The 19,806-nt window shown below is 39.6% G+C and overlaps 1 protein-coding gene across 4 annotated transcripts in view; it reads right to left on the reverse strand.

The window, feature by feature from the left end:
• The window catches only part of NKAIN2 (sodium/potassium transporting ATPase interacting 2), a 571,961-nt gene extending 552,199 nt beyond the window's left edge, over nucleotides 1-19,762 (reverse strand). For 2 of the 4 annotated variants that reach the window (XM_066994333.1, XM_066994332.1), the window contains exon 1: nucleotides 19,348-19,762. Coding sequence is in view for 1 of the 4 variants with exons in the window: in XM_048065588.2 (XP_047921545.1) it covers nucleotides 19,348-19,401 (54 nt within the window). In the remaining 3 variants the exon portion in view is untranslated. The remainder of the gene's footprint in view (nucleotides 1-19,347) is intronic. The other 2 variants (XM_048065587.2, XM_048065588.2) reach the window with 2 other exon arrangements.
• Nucleotides 19,763-19,806: the final 44 nt, after the last annotated feature.

A 19,806-nucleotide genomic window follows, 5' to 3' on the forward strand; every position in this document is an offset into this window, starting at 1 on the left:
CCTATAGAAAATGAAGTCAGACACATATGCTTTAAAACTTTATTAGGAGATGGTATGGAATTAAAAAGGAGAAATGAAAAATTAAGCAGGAAACTTATTTCTATTATATTTCTTCTTCTTTGACAATATTTACAACCACAAAGATAGGTGAGTAAAAAGGAGGTAACAGCTAGAAGGCATTACGTTCAGAAGTAATCAAAACCGGAAAAGATCTCTGAGTTTTCTATTGCCAAATATAAGGAGCATTCTAAGCTTTACAAATGTCAAATATCATCATCCAATGAATTTTTACGCATATAATACAAGAAATACAAATAAGACAAAAAAGAAAACACAACAGAAAAAAAAGATTCAAAGAATTATAGCAAGCAGCACATTTCCAATGAAGTAATCATACCGTTTGCTGCAAGTAGTCTGGATGGAAAACTGAGGCAAGATAACAAAGCCACTACGTAAATGTTTTTGCCTAGTTGTGGCTACCAATAATTTCCTTAATTGCTTGGCAGATATACAGGTTGCATGTACTGTTACTCTGGCAATTGCAGAGTTCCCATAAACTAAGACTTTCAAAGCTGCCAAAAAAAGTATTTTATATTAAATTTTAACAGAACTGAATGACTGAAAACAGGGGCAGCTTTCAAAAACTTCAGTCTTCGTTTCACAATCTCAGAATTAGTCCGTTGAAAACACAGTTGCCTGAACTGAAAAACACTGGAAACAGGAAAAAGCATCACTTTTATAAACCCAGAAAGAAAACTGTTCATCTGACAGTACCAGAACTATATTTATGAAGACTGTAGGTCCTAAAGAAATATATTTTACTGTAAGGTTGTTTTTCTGATGTTATTCTTTTTCCTAGTCTGGCAGATGGCAGTAAGCTCATAGCAACAGTAATCAGAAGGATATGCAATAAATAAACCAAAACATCCTCTTTTTTTTTTTTTTTTTTCCTGCCCCCCACCCCCCACCCCCCCAGGATTCAAAGCATGACACAGCCAAAGAGGAGGACAGATTAGAAAAAGAACAGCTCAATTCTGCCATTTAGGATACCAGCAATGTAAAACATGGGCCCAATGGTGAACAGAAACACCATTCTGTGCAAAACATGGTTCAGGAACGTGGCAAAGAATATGCACAAAAGATGACAAAAAAATTCCAATATAATTGCTTGAAGGAGCTGTTCAGACAAATAAAAAAGGTACACAGAGAAATAGAAAAGGCATACTCAATGGCGAAATACCACAATCAGGTGCAGAGTGCCAGCACTCTCTGTTCACCACCTCCAGCCCCTTCATCCTGCTCCTGAGGGGACTGTCAGCCTCAGGCTGTGTCCAGATACTTGCACAGGGCAGTAATCTATGGGGAGGACTTGGAGAGGAGAGAATGAGCAAAAAAAAAAGTGATGTTATGACAATTTTCATGCTGCCTGTATTCAGTCTTACCCAATATTTCTAGTAGACACAGAAAACTCCAAGCACACTCATTTTTTTTTCTTATTGTTGATACTGGCTTTAATGTCTCATTGAATGAAATCAGACCATAACCAGTAACTTAGCAGAAGAAAGCAAGCTTAAAAAAAATCACTTTGTAAGACTTTTTTTTTTTTTTTAGGTAACTGCCAACGATGATAGAAACAACCAAATTTTAGAGTGCAAGTGAAAGAAATAGAAGTTACATTTGGTTCCTCTACTTTAATCCTGCATCACCTGACAAAGCAACTTGGCATTGTAATGAAATAGCTTCCATAAGGGACTTTCTTGAGTCAAAATTCAGTTACCTAGACCAGTAACTGAGCTTTGAACCAGTTTACTAAAGGAATTAAAATCACTTCTGAAATGGAAAACATCAAGGGTTAAGGCTTCAGGTCCAGCTACGACTGACTGATGTCACGACTCTGGTCAAGTCATGGGGGTTATTTCTACCCGACTCAATACCATACTAAACAAATTCCCAGTATAGGTCTGCCCTTTATTCTGTTTATGCATTTGATAACAGAAAAGGTGCAAGTGATCCACAGAGCTGAGCACAGGTACATTTCTGTACAGGACTCCTCTATTACACATATATTACACTTTGGGTTTCTTTTTCATTTCTCTACAGCATTCTTGACCCAGCCTGAAAATGAAATTAATAGATGTTCCCAGTGTTGCTGGGCTGCTGGTGAGGGTCCTCTTGGGATGGCAGAGGAGTGAAGGCTTCAGCCCCCATCTGCTCAAGAGGGCAAGGAATGGATGCTTTTTTCTTATGTGCCCAACAAGTCACTTATATGAAAAATGGGCAGCACTACAGCTACCACCACTCCTTCTCCAGACATGCTGTGATGAAAAGGACCGAGCCTCCTCTTGGTACTGAAGGAGTAATCTCTGTGCCTGGCTCCAGAACAAGCTGCAAGCATGGATCCTAACCCCACCCATGTGTTGAAGACTGAAATGCCTTCCCCACCCTCACCCCAATTCTGTTTGCCCTACTCACCCCATTCATTGCAGAGAAATCAAGCAACTCACCTACGTTAGGACCTGAAGCAGGTCCACAGGATGAATTTAAATAGTTTCACTACATTTGCTATTTCTTAGCTTACCGTGCAGCTAAAGCAGCAAAAGGTTGCTGCCTTCAGGCCTCATTAGAAGTTAAGGTGAACTGGAACAGTAAGTACAGATGAGCAAACTAAAGGAAAATCATTTAGCTTAGTAAGTTACTAGACATACCAATATCATATCAGCAAAGCTTCAGAGGATTTTAGTGAATACTTAAATTTTGAACATAACTTTTGTATGGTAATTGATGAAGTGCACAAAACCCCACATTTCTAAAGGAGTATTAAAATCAAATTAGGAAAAGGCAGAGTTAAAAGCTCACCTTTGTAAGAATTATCCCCCCCCAATCAAAATAATAGTTTTTTAAATATACATTCAGCAACTACAAAACATGTAGTGCTTGACAAAAAAAAAAAAAAAGAGAGAAATGTGAAAGGAGAATGATTTTATGGTTTTGTAAGTTAAGCGAGTGAAAAAGCAAAGAGCAGGTTTCAGAAGTAGGAGAAACCTGTAAACTACCACCTTGCCTTAACAAAATGGTCTCTCACCGTGGGTAGTCTTAAAAACTATGAAGGTTGCCCAATTGGAATGCAGTTGTTCCTTTATTGCGTATCTTGTTACTGTGGGCTTAGTTTTTGCCTTAAAAATAAAAGTTTATAAAATTTATGAATAAAAGCTCTCTCACTGGCATTACATGGGTCCTCTCTTTATACTGATTTCTTTTCTGTAAAATCTGAGTTGAAGCTTGAATTCTAGTACACTTTCTAAATATAGTCAGAATAAACTACAGACTATGTTGCAACTTTAACATTAGTGGGATAAGTGTATTTTTATTTTTTTTTTCCAAAATAAACTTGAAATGCACATTACTGCTGCTAACCAAGACAAGCTAGAAGTATTTTTTCCACATACACTACTCAAATGGCTCAGCTGACTTCTCTTGTAGGTGACTAGAATGAGCAGGCATTTCTCCACCAAAAGAAACCAGTTCTGAAGGCCAGCCTGACTGGCTGCTGTCAGAAAACCCCACACGCATGCAACCATTAGCCCACCCCTTGGGTCTCCACAGACCTCTCTGCTCCCCAGGGAGCTGCTCCAATGCCTCTAAACCAACAAGATCCCTGGTCAGCCAGGCGTCCAGCCGCTGTACTCACCATCTGTACTTGTCCCTGGAGTTCACACCAGCTCTGAAGAGGACTTCTATATGTCTGCGTTTCATGCACAGTCCTGGGGCTTGCCACCTCCACTCATTATCTAGGTTAGTTTCTCTTTTTCTCTCCTCTCCTTCCTCCTTCTCTCAAATTAGCAGTCTAGCATCAGTAATAAAAGGAGGAGGTAGTAGCATGAATGACCTTTCCCATTTAATTCAATGACAGAAATACGAGACATTTATCATTTACTCAGCTCATCGGACTGCTAAAGACAAATTCACCTGTGACACATGCATCAAGATAAATTCTTATCTGTTTCTAGTACACTTCCATTAGTATCAGATTTATCATCCATTCTCCTGAAGTCCTGAGTACCACCCATGCAGCGTAGGAGAATAAGACTCTATTCAATTCACCAGGATTCTATTTAAAAAAAAAAAAAAAAAAACCACAGCACACACATTCATAACTCTGACTTCACTCACACATATTTGCTTAGGCTGTTGCCTCCTTTGTTGCAATACTGTGCTGAAAATGGACATTTAACCCAGTCCTTAAACTTACCCATTAGTTAATAAATGGCTTAAATCTCTGCCTACGCCTAAGCTAACATACTAACACTGTCTCCATGAAGTCCTGTTTTACATCTCAAGCTGTAGAGCTATATGAGTTTTTCTGTGAAAGTCCACAAACTCTGTGACATATTGAGGATTACCACTTCAGTACACCTGCACATAACTACTTCAAATATGAATTTGATGCCAAATATATCTTTATACAACATTTAGACACCCCTTTTTTTCCTGTATAGGTGTGTGTATAATGTTCACACATATTTCCTTATATGTATATATCAAATATATACATCAATTTTTTCAAGCTGGCATCCTTCCTTCAACCCCTTCAATTCATCTGGACCATGAATCCCTGAAAAACTATTACTCCTTTTGACAGATTCCAGAGCAGTATAAAAAATTAGGTTGGTCTGAGGTTGATCCCATCTCTGATTGGACTCTGTCATCTTTCTCTTCCCTCCAATTCCTCTTCCCATTACTTCATTCCCACATCTCATGATGGTTCTGCTACTATGTCAAAAATCAGTTCATACTTTCCTAACTGCACTTCTTGAAAGCCTTTATTAAGCCTTACTGTCATCCCATTAATTTTGGTCTATGGTTTTTCTTTCACTAAAGGTACCTTCCCCAATATGTGCAACATTTCTTGGGAGCTTCTCTGCATCTTTATCTCCTGTGTTGCCTCAACAGAACTGATATTCTCCTTGCACTTTTAACCTGCTACCTATAGGAATAAAAACCTATAGTCCAATGAAATGTATGTAGATTCATTTGGCTAGACATTGACTTGTCACCTAAAAGATTACTAACTACAGCCAGCAGGATTATGGAAGCCTCACTGACACATGAAATCAGAAGGAGTAAATCTGTCCCTACGTATTAGTAGCTATGTAGTAAGTAATTGTTGCTGCTCATATAGCTTAGTTTATAGCTATGCAAGTTATACTTCTCATAGCAGCAGCAGAAGACAAGCTAACACAACAAATGTCAAATAAGCAATGGCTCTACATACCCTTTGTTACTACCAGACATTTCAAGGAAGTAATACAAGTAGGACTCAAATGGTGAAAAGATGAACAGTGACAAAAAGAGCGTATGAAAAAAACTTTCTCTCCAATTCTCCGTTAGCGCCTGTCAGCTCTTGAAAAGCAGAGACTCAGTCACCATTATGAGGTAAATAGTCCTTATAAGGATGAATTTTATTAACTGCATTTTACAGCTTTCCTGTTTACCATTATATCCATCTTATTGCATAAGCAAGCCTGAAGAAAAAGCTTCCTTATTTTTGTTTGTTTTTCTTAATGTACTGTGCAGACCCATAAGCAAATGCTCTCAGTTAACAACTTTGGTTACAGCAGAGTGCGTGTGCATCTGCCTTTCAATTCTACTTTTCTTCAGACCTACCCTGCTTCAGAAGCAGCACACTACATCATGCAACATATCTGCCAGGGTAACAGCCCCTGCAAAGGAGTCTGCCATTCCCCAGTTCTTCTGCCAGCATTCCAACAAAAGAGACCATGGCCCTACAGCTGGCCCAAGAAGGCCAGCCTGGGCTCCTGATGAGGAGAGCTTGCCAGTGTCGTTGAACAATGGATTACAAAGATGAAGCCAGTGAAAGCTAATATTGAAAAGAAAAAAAAAAAAAGAAAAAAAAAGAGTTGAGTCAATATTTTAAAGCTCCTGTACATTTAGCAGAGTGCTACACAAGGTGTGCATGGGGGCGGGCAGTGTGTAGGCATTCTCTGTACACTAGGCACCTAATTTAGGACCTGATATTCTGTATCAAGTTGGTAGTGATGCTAGTTCTTCCAGAGCATGATTTAGAGCACCTAAGTTAGGTTTGCCAAATACTAATAAAGTGAATGAATTCACCCCTTGGGGCACCTGCCTGCCTACATCACCTTGATAGGCAGCCTTGGCACAGAGGTAATTAGTATGAATTCCTCTCAGGTGCTTGCAGGGGTGGGAAAGAATGGCAACGAATAAAGAAAGAGGTACAGAAAATGACACAGATCTCCAATATCATGCACTAGAAATACCCACTTTAAGATGATACTAGCTGTCTAGTGAAAGAGCTTGTATTACTTCTACAGTCATAGGAAGACTGTAAAGTAGACACAAGAAGAAAGGGGTTATAAAAGAAAAAGAAAGAAAAAGAAAAAAAAATATGTAATATTTTACAAATATGAGTACTCTTGTTAAAATAACTTTACAGATGCACATCTTCCCTAAGTCATTATTAAATGCCTATGGACTGCACTTCCCCTTTCCAAGGCCACCTTCTTTATGGCAGCACTGCTCACGGCATGGGCTATCCATTAAAACCACTGTCGTGTAAAGCATTTTTCATGAAATTAGCATGCTAATAATGTCAAAGCAAATATTTTTCTTACACTGCAGGAACATTAACTGAAATACAAGATTTTCTAACCCATTTTTAATAGAAAATGATGATGGTCTAACATTCCTGAAATGTAGAGGCAAAGCATGGAAGGGAAATCTAGGCAGATCAATATTACAAAAAGAACTGCCAATCAGAAATATTTATGTAAATTTGTAAAACCACTTTTCAGCTTACTATCAGCTCATGTAGAGACAATTATTGATCAATATCCTGTCAAGTAAAACATAATTCTAGAGATTTATTTTTTTGTCCCTCACCTTAACCTAAGACCTGCTGATTTTTAATTGAAATAAATAAATCACCTGTACTTTTTGACCTTTTAAAAATATTCACTAAGCACATTTTATCTTTATCAAATTTGATGTTCTAAAGGGATTCATGTGGCTGTGTTAGCATACTGACCTTATACAAGTTCCAGCATGGCTACCATATAAAGCACGGTACTTTTAGTAGAAATAAATAGTTACCATTGCGCATTTGGGTCTAGGTTGACCCCTATGTAAGGGGGAGAACAAAACCACACCACTCTAGGAAAGATCTGCACAATTAGGAAGACAGAACTAGCAGGGACCACAACATTCATCAGGTCAAGTTCCTCACAAAGGCAGGTTGACACCACACACAAATGCCCCTAGAAGATTACCCATCCTCAGCAAGTATGCCTCAGCACACTCCTCCCAGTAAATTTCCCAATTTTCGAAATGGTGTAACAGCTCTAAGCTACAAGGCTCCACTAAAGAAGATCTGAGACAACCTGGTGCCAGTCTCAGGTCTCTGCATGAGACAGAGCTTTCTTACCTACTTTCCTAATGGATTATATGAATGAGAAATTGATGCATTTCACTGTGAAATCGTTTAACACTGAAAGACTTGGGATGTGGGTAAGAAGAATGCCCCTGTTCACAGCTTATATAGAGTTTGCATCTCCTGTATCTTCCATTTGTGACAGACATACCTTCCAAACTGCCTCAGACAAGTCCGTTCTAAAGCACATTTCAGGCACTTGTTGGCATTGTCAGCTTTCATTTTCACAGATTTAAAATACCTGAGACCATTAACACCCCACCCCAGTCCCTGCCCCCAAGTTTACCACTGACTGTGCTGCTATTCCCCAATTCCCAATTCTCTTTCAATGATCCTACCAGTCCAGCTGCGAGAGAAAATAAATGCCCATAAATGCCACCCCCCACCTACCCCCCCCCCCATGCCATTATTTTTGGATGTGTCAATACCTGTGCTGAGTATCAGAGCAGCTAGGATCTTCAGTTCAACCATTCTCCAGAGACCTCAAACTGAAAGGTAGTAGGGACTCTCTAACATAAATCTAGGTTTTCCTATTCATATAAAAACATACCAGCAGTGTATCAAAAGCCAGCTATTCTAAATGGTATAATCATAAAAAGAAATGTCAAATATTCACTGTTCAATCCATTCATCGCTGTGGTTTTGAATAACCGTCTTGTCTTAAATTAGTAAGGAAACTGTCAGGAATAGATGCTGCAGTGTGCAGAATATCTTTTTTTCACCTTCCAAGAAAAGTCAGGGTTTGTTTATACCCAGAAGTCCCATTAGTTACCCCAAATACTGCAGAACTTCTAATTCATTTAAACTTTGAAAAACAAATCTAAACCAGGAACAAAGGAAAAACCTACACAGAGTCATGTTTACATTCACTAAGCCATTCTGAGCTGCACACTATGCAGATCTGAGCTAAGAGAAGCAAGTGCTTGAGGATGTGCACATGCAATTCATTGCAAAAGCCAAAACGCCAAGACGTGGCTCTTAAAGATATGTTCTTGGGCTCGGTCAACAATCCTTGCTGTTTATTGGAAATACTTTTTCTGGTTGAGTTTATATTAGCTCTTAACTGCATTACAGTGGAACTGTGCCATGTCTATATCTGTCTTTGATACCAATCGGCCCAATTTTCACAGAAGCGACAGCAGCCAAAGCACCATTACACTATCCAAGGAACTCTGGAGAAGTTGCTTGGCACCCGTTTTTAATTCTGCTGGAATTAGAGAGAGATTGAGAAGTTACCATAAAATGCTTACAACTTGGAAATATCCCGGTGCACCAATATTCCTTGAGGCTGCACTATCTTGACAGGGACCTGAGTACCTTGCTTTCTAGTGAAGGCACTCAGCATGATCTGAAACACTCAGATGTTGGTGCCTTTCTTGCTCATCTGTTACAAGGGCTAATTAAAAATTGCTGGAAGTGCCAAGCATCCTTACAGGCACTGCACTCTTGACAAGCACGTGAATAGCCCCAGATTCATCACTGCTTCGTTCCTGTTTTACACCTACATTAATTAACTGAAACCATGAGTGCTCCGGCATTCTACTTTGGTTTAGCACAGAGAATGGTTACACTTGTAACTTCTATTATCATCAGTGGTAGTTACGTATATGTGCTGGGCAGAAAGGAGCAGCTGTCCTCTAATAAGGCACTAGTCATGACAAATATAATACTGACATGGGACCCACATAATTGTCTTTGTAAGCACACTACAAAGCAAGAATGATTGCAAATGCCAGAATCCACAAAAACTGCAACATTCTCCCTCCACTTTTTTATTTCAATTCGCAGAGAACAGCACATTTCTGCAGCAAATAGAGCTTACTAAACCAGCTGCCTTTTGTTATTGTCCTTATGCCTATCTGTGATATTATACAACAGATACCACTTTATCGGTGCCCATAAATAACTTTTATTATGCATCTCAAAAAGCACAGTTTAGCACTACACAGAACAGACACCACCTCTTCCAGTGGTTGAAGCCAGCAACTTCCTTTTGTATCTGCCTCCGGGTGATGGCTTTCATTTAAAATAAATAAATAAATAAAAATTGTACTAGACAGCAGACCTGTAAACATTCTGAGAAACAGGCATCACTGGGTATATTGATGAATGCTGCATGCAACTCCAGTTTGTTGTGGTTTTCCCTCTGCAAGTACCAAATTTACTGCTAGCTCCACACTCAGAAAAGCCAGTCTGATAAAATCAAAGACAATGAACTGTTTTCAGGATACACTGAAACCCATGTCTTATGTTAACACTACCAGTGCCATCATCTGGCATGTTACCAACTGCTGTCACTGTCTGTGACTGCTACTAGTGTCATAAAATAAAAGCTAACTGGCCTAAAGAGCATGGTATGGGAGTGGCTTCAAGGAGAGAAAAAAATAATAATAATAACTTTTAGCTAATGAAAAAAAAATGTAATCTACATTTTAAATTCTTTTTTTTTTTTTCAGACAAGCATGTTATTCTTTTTCACTCCTTTAGCTGCTAGTGTTTTCAATTGTTTTACTGTCATTTGCTCTTCCAATTTGAATAGTGACGTAATGACATATGACTGCCTGATATTCAGTGATACTCACAGCACCTTTGTCACTGGTGGCTCAAGTACACAATGAGCAGTATCTTCAGTTTAATGTATTTGTAGCTTTGTGAAGGCAGCAGTGACATACAACCAGCTCTTTTCTCCTTTTGTTTCTGTGCTTTGTAATGGAACAGCCTGCCACAGAGACTGTGACCAGAGAATAATGGAAAATGCTGGGCCGTTGTCGGCCATGGCAAAAATTTGCAAACTTTACATTTTGTTTAATTATTGAAGAATGACTTTTCAAAGATCCATGTATTGTTGTAAAGAGACATCATTGTATCTATCTTCTTTTCCTCACAAAAGCTTTTTATCTTCACGTGAAAAGAATATACTTGTTGAGGGACAATTAGTAGTCTCCTATGAAGAAGTTTAAAGGAATTTTTAATTAGTAAATTGACTGATGGTATGAGTCACCTGGAAGGGAATTACATTAGTTCATAAGACTGTCAAGTTTTGTTACATAAATATTAACCAGTACCTTAGCATTAAGAGATAGAGGGTCTCAAGTCTCGTTCTGGAAACCATTTTCATTATCTACTATGGAATCAATCAGAGAGACAGCAAATGTTATTCAAGGTGAGCAGGGGCAGCACCCTGGCCCTTGTTCCAGGCCTCTAACACGACTTTCATTCATCCAGAAGAAACGTTACACATCATCCATGTGTATTTTGCCTAAATCCTAAATAACAGCTTCGCAGTCTGTCCTCTCTTCTTAATAGAAAGACACCATCAAAGATGAGCAGGTTTAACTGTGTAATGTGGTAAATAAACAAAGGTGCATGCAGAATAAAGGCAGGCATTTCATCCCCAACTGGGCAGCAACTCAACGACCCAATACAGTCAATGGAAAGAGGCAGCTACCTCCATAAGGTGGTTCACAACCCACATATTACATGCTTAAATGAGACAGCAAGAATCTCTCTCCTGCCGTCTGCAAATGGTCTTGCATTTTTGCATTCAGAAAGGTGATGTAACATTTGACCAGCATCATCATTTTGACATCTCTCTCAGAAATAACAGAATCGACTTCATATGCTGCTTTCTGTACAAAATTCTACTAATGAGAATTCCTTCATAAGAAAAGAAGAGTGAAGAAACTAGACCCCAATCTGTTATGGTATGAATGCAGGATACGATAGACTTTTCCTATTCCCAGTCATGTAACTGGTAACTTGTCAGTTCCACGTAACTGGTGACTTGCCAGTTGAGATGCAGGCTAAAATCTCAACTGAAAAAAAAAATAGAAAAAAAAAGTCATGTTAGAAGCTATTACTACAAATGGCATAGGAAAATCTGAGATTCATTTATGTCACATAAAAGGAACTTTACTGATATTAGCAATCAGTAGCATAATCAGTATTTCTTATATATGTTACATCATTGCTTAGGCAGCAGAAAAGCACGTTTGTGTCTGACAGACAAATCTCAGCCTCAAATGAAAGACATTTTCAAGGTATCCAGCTGTACGTAAACGTTTAAGTAGGAGGCAGTAGAGCTCTAAACTGATAAACATTTCTCATGAGTTATGTATGAATTAAAATCAAGTTTTTATTAAAAATGCATAAGTATGATCTGTGGTGAACAGAACTATTAACTATGCGTGTTTACTTTTTAGTGAACACATATCAGTAATTTTTCCTCTGAATGTCATTTCCATCAGAGGGTTATGCAATAATACAGTGCTGAAACATTTCTTAGATGCCATCCAGCTGGCACATATACATCTGGGCAGAGGGGGGAAAAACAAAGCAAAATGTGAAATGTCTATTGTCACAGTGGCAAGAAAACGTCCTTTTAGCTACTGTGCTTCTACTTTACAAGTCAGATAGCACTCAGCAGCCCCTCTCTTTCACTCATTACAATAAAATAAATAAATAAATGGAGACCAATCTGGATGACAGTAAACTATTTGATACTTTAAAAACATTGTTTTCAGCTGTTATACTTTATTTTCATAACCTTATATACAGTGGTTCCTGTCTTCCTCTCTCCTGTAGGAAGCCTACAGAAAATTACCTAAAAACCAAAGTGAGCATAAATTAGTTTCATCAGATTGATTTTAGCATCAGTGAGTGGTTACAGAATAATGGAAAGCAGTATCTTGTGGTTTTCTGTTTGTTTTGTTATAAAAGAGGATCTTCATGGAAGTGTGCCCAGCAGCTGACATTACTCTGGTGAAACCAGGCTCCTTAGTTTCCTTCTACAGTCAATGGAGAGAGAAATGGCTTTCCAAAACAGCATTTCTCAATCTGGAGATCATGTACAGTCCTTAAAGTTAGGAAGTTCTCAGTAAAATGACTAGTAAAAATGCAAGAGGGAGGAAAACATAAATAATAAGGACTGCGAAGGGAAAAACAGCATACTATGGTCTATGATTTCTCCTTCCTGCACCCCCCAAAAAGTGTTCTTAAACGAAAGGACCCCTTTGTTTAAGAAACAACTCTAAAGAGCACTTAAACGTAGGAAACTACCTTAGGCACTCTGAGGTGTCCCCTAAAGGAGTCCATTTCCTGAACACTAAGCACTTTACTGAGCCTAAAAAGATTATCCTGAATTAGACAGACCATGAATATTCTTGCCCTCCATCTAAATATGAAAATATTCACTATTCTCATTCTCAACTAAATGCCACTTAAATTCAAAAAACATAAGCAAACTTTAGAGGAATCCACTGACTCATCTTTTCCTCATGAAACGTCATTGGGTATAGTTGTCTCTTTCGGCATTGTGCTCCTTGGATAATCTCTCAAACCAAATGGAACTATGGGGCTACAAAGGCCATTTGGAGCATCTGGGGCTATCGAGGTAGTTCGCTGAGCAGAGACATCAGGCTCCAGAGCAGACATGGACTGAATCTCACCAATCCCTGAGACCAGAGAAGTTTCTCAAAGCTCCATGCTCCTGTGAAAATAGATGTTGAGACCCATGTCTAATGGATGATTGAAGACTCCCATCAGATCCCCCAGGACACTGAGAAGACCTCAAGAGGATTTAGTCTTTCAGGAACAAACCCATCCATATCACCAAGCACTTGTTGCAAACTGTATGTGCTGCACCTAAACTGTGTGCATTGCCACTGTTCAGCCTAGGACAACAAAGTCACTCAAAACGTTGTTTCTGCCTTCAACAATTCTGCAATGGAACATATTCCTGTCTGTTGACTACTGAATAATAGTTTTCTCCCCACTGACTACAGAATGACTATAGAGTGTTTCTGTGTCTTTTAAAAAGATGCTTACTTAGTGCTTTTTGTAATGAAACTGAAAACGAAAAAAATCCTGCTGCTCATCGTTCAAGCTGCTAGCTCAACTCTCTGTCAATACAAAATTAATTTCTACTGCCAAAGACTTGCCTCGTGGCTATGCAAGTGCGATAACTTAGCTAGATATTCTAGGTCCCTATATTCAGGTAGTCTATTCAACTCCTCTCAATCTATTTAAACCTTTCCCTCCTACCCATCATCACAGTATCTGAATGCTTAGTCTGCTCACTGAACTCTAAAGGAGTTCAGCTTCAAGAAGCAGTGAATTAGATTTGCTATTCAGCTGGTCTGAAATCTTTTACCCCGTAACTTAAAACAACGTACTTGGCTTTTCTTGAAGTGTATGATTTGTTATTCGCAATTATTATTACTCATTCACACTTCTATGAAAAAAATCATACTGTACCATTCATAGTGAAAGTCAATCCACTAAAATTAAATGACACAATGTGCTGTTACCTCTGACATCCACTACTTGTATGCATCACTGGTTTTGACCTCAAGTTATCAGAAATAAACAGCTCGGTTGTGAATCTTTGGTATTTTATCTCAAAAACTGAATAGAAGAAGATTGTTTACTTTTCTACCAAGGTCTCACTTAAACCTAAAAAGGTTGCTACATATTCCTTTCACAGCAACAAAAAGTGTTCACTCTCTTGAATTCATGAGCAAGTCCCTGTTTTATATATTCCCAGCAACACCTCAAAATCGACTCCTTAGTATTATAGCTTTCAAACATACATCTGCTGAAAATCTGCTATTCATGAGATAGTGATTTTACTAGCAATGAAAAGGAAACAATGTTTTTGGATACAATGAAACCAAGACTTTCACTTTCTTTCCTATCAAAACTGAAACAAAGCAAGAAGCAGAATTTTAAAGAAGGCACAGACACAAGTTGTCGACAGTCAAAATTTCAAAGGCCGGCAGAGACTTAAATATAAGTACTATCGAAAAAGCAGAAACCAATTTTTTCTAATTTCTTTCTAGATTGATAAACCTACAGATCTGCAGGCTAAGAGGAATAACTACATCACTTTCCATTCCATTTGTGAAGCCCATTTCTTTAATTCCCCTAGTGCTAGCAGAAAATGTAGGAACATTTACATGTCATCAAAATTTTCCATTGCAGACATTTTTCTCTAAAGCTGCTATTGAAAACCATTGGCAACAGAAACAATGAAATACAATTAAAAGAAAAAAAAATACAGACAAAAAAAAAAAAAAGAAAAGAACACCCTCCCCAGAAATATCAGCAATTGGAAGCAAACACCAGAAGTTTCACTAATGATTTCCTATAGCCAAAAGAAAAAAAAAGCTTCATACACTAGTTATGTGGTTTGATATGCTGTTGTAAAGTACTCTGGTGAGTACTTTCTCACCAGTTCTTTATTCCATAAAACTGTGGAGTAGTTAATACTAGAGAGTCTCTGTTGTGAATATCTTCACTTTGCTCTCTGAGGGACCTCAGCTCTAATCTGGCAAACCTCACTCCCAAAAGGTCCAGAGACAATTCAATCTGCAAACTGTTAAAATATGAGTTTTTTTCCCCATGCAATATTCACGGTATAAATTAGTGCCAAACTTTGTAGATAGATTTGTGAAATAGATGAAAACCTGCCAAGTTCACCAATCCTCAAGAGTTTGAACTGTGTTTCAAACATGAAGAATGTAAACTAACAAAAACTGGCGACACCGGAAAAAAAAAAGAGGATGATTCAGAATGTCCTACAAATATTCTGCCCGTGACAGAAAAAATGAACACGTGGATATTTGCTACTCGTGTTTAAAACCTGATCAAAGAAGATCAAACATGGCCCTTCATGTGCAACAAGGTAACTAAATACGTGGTTATGGATATTGGTTTCACAGATAAGCAGAGAAATCACCACAGATTATACAGTTTTTGAAATAAAGTATTTGAATACTGAATTAACATTATTCAATTGTGGAAAAGTATGAAGCAAGTAAATTTTCATACAATGTTAGACTTTTGATCATTTTTTCATTAGCTCAAAGCAAAGATAAAGGTTGGGGCCTATGATAACAAAAGCAACCAAAATTGGGGCCTTTGTTGTTCTGCTTAGCCATGATGCACCTCAGACAGTGGCTTCAGCAAGAATTGTATCTAGAAGAGGCCACAGAGAGATACTATCAGGTTTGGTGTCAGGTGTGCTTATGCCCCAGTCTGTTGGTGAGCAAAAAGAGATTTCTAACTTTCTAAATCTATGTCTGTGGAAGGCATGAATTTTCAGAAATTCATGAATTTGTGCCTGTTACAATACACACTCCTTTAGAGCATCAGACTGAATCCCTTGGAATCACTAGCTGAGCCTTTATATATATGCATGCAGCTTGTTTACAAATTTTATGTCTTAAAACTCTGCTAAAGTACCTGAACTGTATTATAATTTACTTTAAAAGAAAGAGAGAGAGACTAAGAGGCAAAATGTACAAAAAATAATGATATAAATATATGTAGATGGAAACTGAGCGATTGCAAAGGCTGAATTACCTGTCATCTAATTAGACTTGGGAGTATGGAGATCTTATTGTTTCTATCCATCAGACAAAGACGATTTATGAAGACTTAAAAGTTTCCTCAGGAAATGACACTCTTTCTCATCATTCCACTTGGGGAGAAAGCTTGTAGGTTGCAAACATGCAGTACTTTTTCCTGTTTTGCCACTGCTCTGAGTTTTCCTAAGCAGCAGCAGAGGACATAAGTTTTTAGCTGGCTTCCATGGGGTTTTTGAAGCCTGAACTGAACAATCACGGCTGGTTCACCTTTGCTGCTCCTGCTATTAAAAAGTCTAAACAACAAGATATTAGTGTTACTGATGTAAGCTATTAATAGAAAAGGAGAAACCCAAAAATAAGGAGGTGTAAAGGTCAAAATGCAACAACAGAAGATTCATTCAATGCAACCAGGATGGCTGACACAGGACAAAAAACAGCAGAGCCCCTATGCCCAGGGTTTTCTTCAGAAGGACAAAGGACAAGAGAGACCAAATTAGTATCTTTAAAAAGTGAAAAGATATTTTAAGATAATTAACTCTGTATACAGAAAGCAATGCCTTGTTCCCAACATCAGCAAAATTAGCTCTTACTTGCTGTTAATTCTTCTCATTGGCTCCAAATGCAGAGGAAAATGAGCTGTCAAAGGTTGTTTTCCATAGTACAAATGAGAGCACAAATAGGAAGGTATATGTATGTTAATAAGCAGGGGAGCAATGATCAGTATGCCCTTGAGAGCAGAAACATTCCTTGAGCTTTCTGGTAATCTGATGGTACAGTATGTTGCCTCAGCTATGAACACTTAAAATGCATTTATGAAAACAATTTTGCTTGTGCAGGGGATCCCTTAAGTTGATGTAGCTCTACTCCCGAACCAGTCTTTCAACCAGCCACTCCTTTTTGTCCATTTGTGGACAACTACATCATCTATAAATATGATATGTAACAACTTTGCTAATGAACTGCAGTATCCCTCAATACAACAACGAATTGTACAGTGTACAGAGGCTCAATGTACAGAGCTACAAAGACCATTCAGATCACCACACCCTAGCTCTGCAGAAAGGCAAGAAAATCTTTTCATAAAAAATGGAAGAAACCTTTCTTTATACAAACTTTTTTTCTCTCTTGAAACAGTGTTTTCTCCTTCCAATCATCATTTTAAAACTGAGATCCAGGTATTAGTAATAAAAGATCTTCATGTTAGAAGAGCTTTTTTTTTTTTTTTTTTTTTTTTTAATTTATATATAGTTATCACTGCAGAAATGCTCCCCCCTGACAAATCCCCACCTAACCAGGCCAGATGAGATGACTTCATCATCCTTTGTTTTTGATTTGCATCTGTATTAACGTGGCTGCTAATTCCAGGGTGATTCTTGACAGAATTTGCTCCTTTAAGTGGCCTTTACCTGAAAAGTAGTGACAACTGCTCCAACCACAGGCCTACCTAGGAGAGGTAAATCTCCTCGACTTAAAACTCATGACCTATTCCCACCTGATGGTATATGACACGTGAAGGAATTCGACAAGTGATGTTAATGTAAGTGCAAAGAGGTCATTTTTTCCATTCCCAACTACTTTTTTTCTCATGTAAATTATTATTTCTGCTTTGAACCTATCTACATGCCATTACACAGGCCAAATGTGACTGAGAGATTTGTGTTGCTGCTAGCATGTCCTTTTCATGCTCAGAAAACATTTCCAAGTTTGTTTTCTGTTTATGAAAATACATTTCTGTTAGAGGTTTGCTTAAGCTACTCCAGAATGCAATATTTACCTACGTATACATGTATATGATACTGTAGTCCACAACAAGTCTTAAAAAATTTACACTAATGCTGCAATTCCACATCAGCTTACCTGCTCGTCCATTCCTATGGAGCATTTCTGTTTATGTTTTTACTATGAGTTTCGTATGCATTTTTGTCACCATGAGTTAGCAAATATGTTTTCCTTCACAGACTTTCAAAACAATAACATTTTAAAATCTTAGCACATTCCAGAGTCATCATAATCTCCTCGTTGCTGATGGTGTTTTAAAAAACAATCTTTTATCCATACAAGGTACAATTGAAACCATTTTCCTTTCCTTTGCAACAAAATATGAAAAGTATGCTTCTAAAACTTAAATGATTCTAAAGAATGTCAGTGATTAATTTTACGCTTCTAAATTTCTGGAAAGGGTTACATTCCTACCATTTCACTCAAGATTCAATACTTCTATTCCAGATTCTTTTTTTTTTTTTTTTTTTTTTTTTGCAGTGTGCATGAATAAATCACATCTGATAAGATACATCCAGCTACAAAGAATCAGATAACTTATTTGGGGAACAGCATATACAAATAAAATGCTTTCCAGAATATAAAAAGATTAAGGGTTGGTTACTACCCATGGAAAGACCACAGGCATTTTGAGTTTCTGATCTGCTAACACATCATCTTTTTTCTATGTACTGTTCTACTGATTTTGGTCCCTGAAACCTACTGTTTTTTTCTTCTGTAGTTCTCTTAGTACCTGTCTGCAGGAGAAGAATTGGCGACAATGCTGGTTGCTATTGATACCGACTAACACTTTCTCAGCTAAACTATTCACTAAGAGGTAGAGGGATGGAGTAACGTGAATTATTTCCTTCCCTCTCTAAGGTTAACTGTTTAACAAAGGTGCCTTCTGCACCTGTTCTGCCAGCACATGAGCACTTGGTCTAATGAAAATAAGAAATGGGGCGTATTTCATTGACAGGTCTTTAGCCATGTGTCACTGCAACCAAGTCCACAGGAATTCCATACATCATGTACCAGACTGGCTGACAGTGATCCAGGTACATATTACAGGAGGAGCCATTTCTTTAGTTTACTAACTTTCAAAGACAGTGACTTTTAAAGCGCCTCAATACAACTGCACACAGACTAACCGTCTTGCAAAGCAGATCTATTTTTAGGCAGTTTCTTTGTTATTGTACCTCAGCGCCTACTTTTTAAACTCCGTCTAGTTTCGCTTGGTAGCTGAGCTTACAAGCGATGCCACACGTCCCCTATATATGCAAGCATAAACACATAATCGTTTTAGTTCCGCAACAACACAATGATAAAACATTAACATACGCTGGCGAGTAAGTCTGAAAGACAAAAATAAAATAAAAAATACACATCTGCAGAAGAGCGCAGACATAACAACTTCACCCCCACACACACCTGTACGGCAAACTGTTCACCAGCTCCGCATCGCCCCTGGCAGGGCCGCGTCCCTGCTTTACATAACGCCAGCCGAACACCAGCTCGCCACGGGAAGCCGGGTACCAAGTTGAGCCGAGGCTCGGCGAAACTGCCCGAGTTTACCAACTCCGCCGCGCGTCCACCGCAGCCGCCCTGGCGCGGCTCCCGCAGAACTACCTGTAACGCCGCCCCCGCCTCCCGCAAACCGCAGGGGGCTGCGGGGGCTCCCCAAAACACCCCCTCCGCCCCCTCTTTTTCCCCCCGCACCCCACCCCACCGCCGGCCGCCGCCGCCACTCACCAGCTGCGCGCCGCACACCGCCACCAGCGTGCAGCGGCCGCTGCAATAGCCCATGGCTCCCGGCACCCCGCGCCGCCGTCCCGCGCCGCTCCGCGCCCGCTCAGGCGGCGGGAGAGCACCGCCCGGCCGCCGCCCGGCTCCCGCCTGCCGCCGGCGCGCCCCGGCCCGGGACCCGCATGGGGGCGCGCCCGCCGCCGCCGCTGCCCGCCCGCCCCTAGCCGCGGCCGCAGCAGCCCCCGCCGCCTCGGCGGCCGCCGGCAGCGGGGCCGGCCGCCCCCGCGGAGGGCGGCGGCGCCGTGGGGAGGGCGGCGGCAGGTGCCTGCGGGAGCAGCCGCGTTCTGCCGCGCAGCCCCAGAGGCATCTGGGCTGCGAAGTTTGCCCCCCTTCAACTCCGCTCGCGAAGCGGCCGGGCTCGCAGCCGGCTGCGGCGGGGGGGGGGGGGCTAGGGGGGGAGGAGGG

This window comes from Anser cygnoides, chromosome 3 (assembly GCF_040182565.1).
Source record: "Anser cygnoides isolate HZ-2024a breed goose chromosome 3, Taihu_goose_T2T_genome, whole genome shotgun sequence".
Taxonomy (NCBI): Eukaryota; Metazoa; Chordata; class Aves; order Anseriformes; family Anatidae; genus Anser; species Anser cygnoides.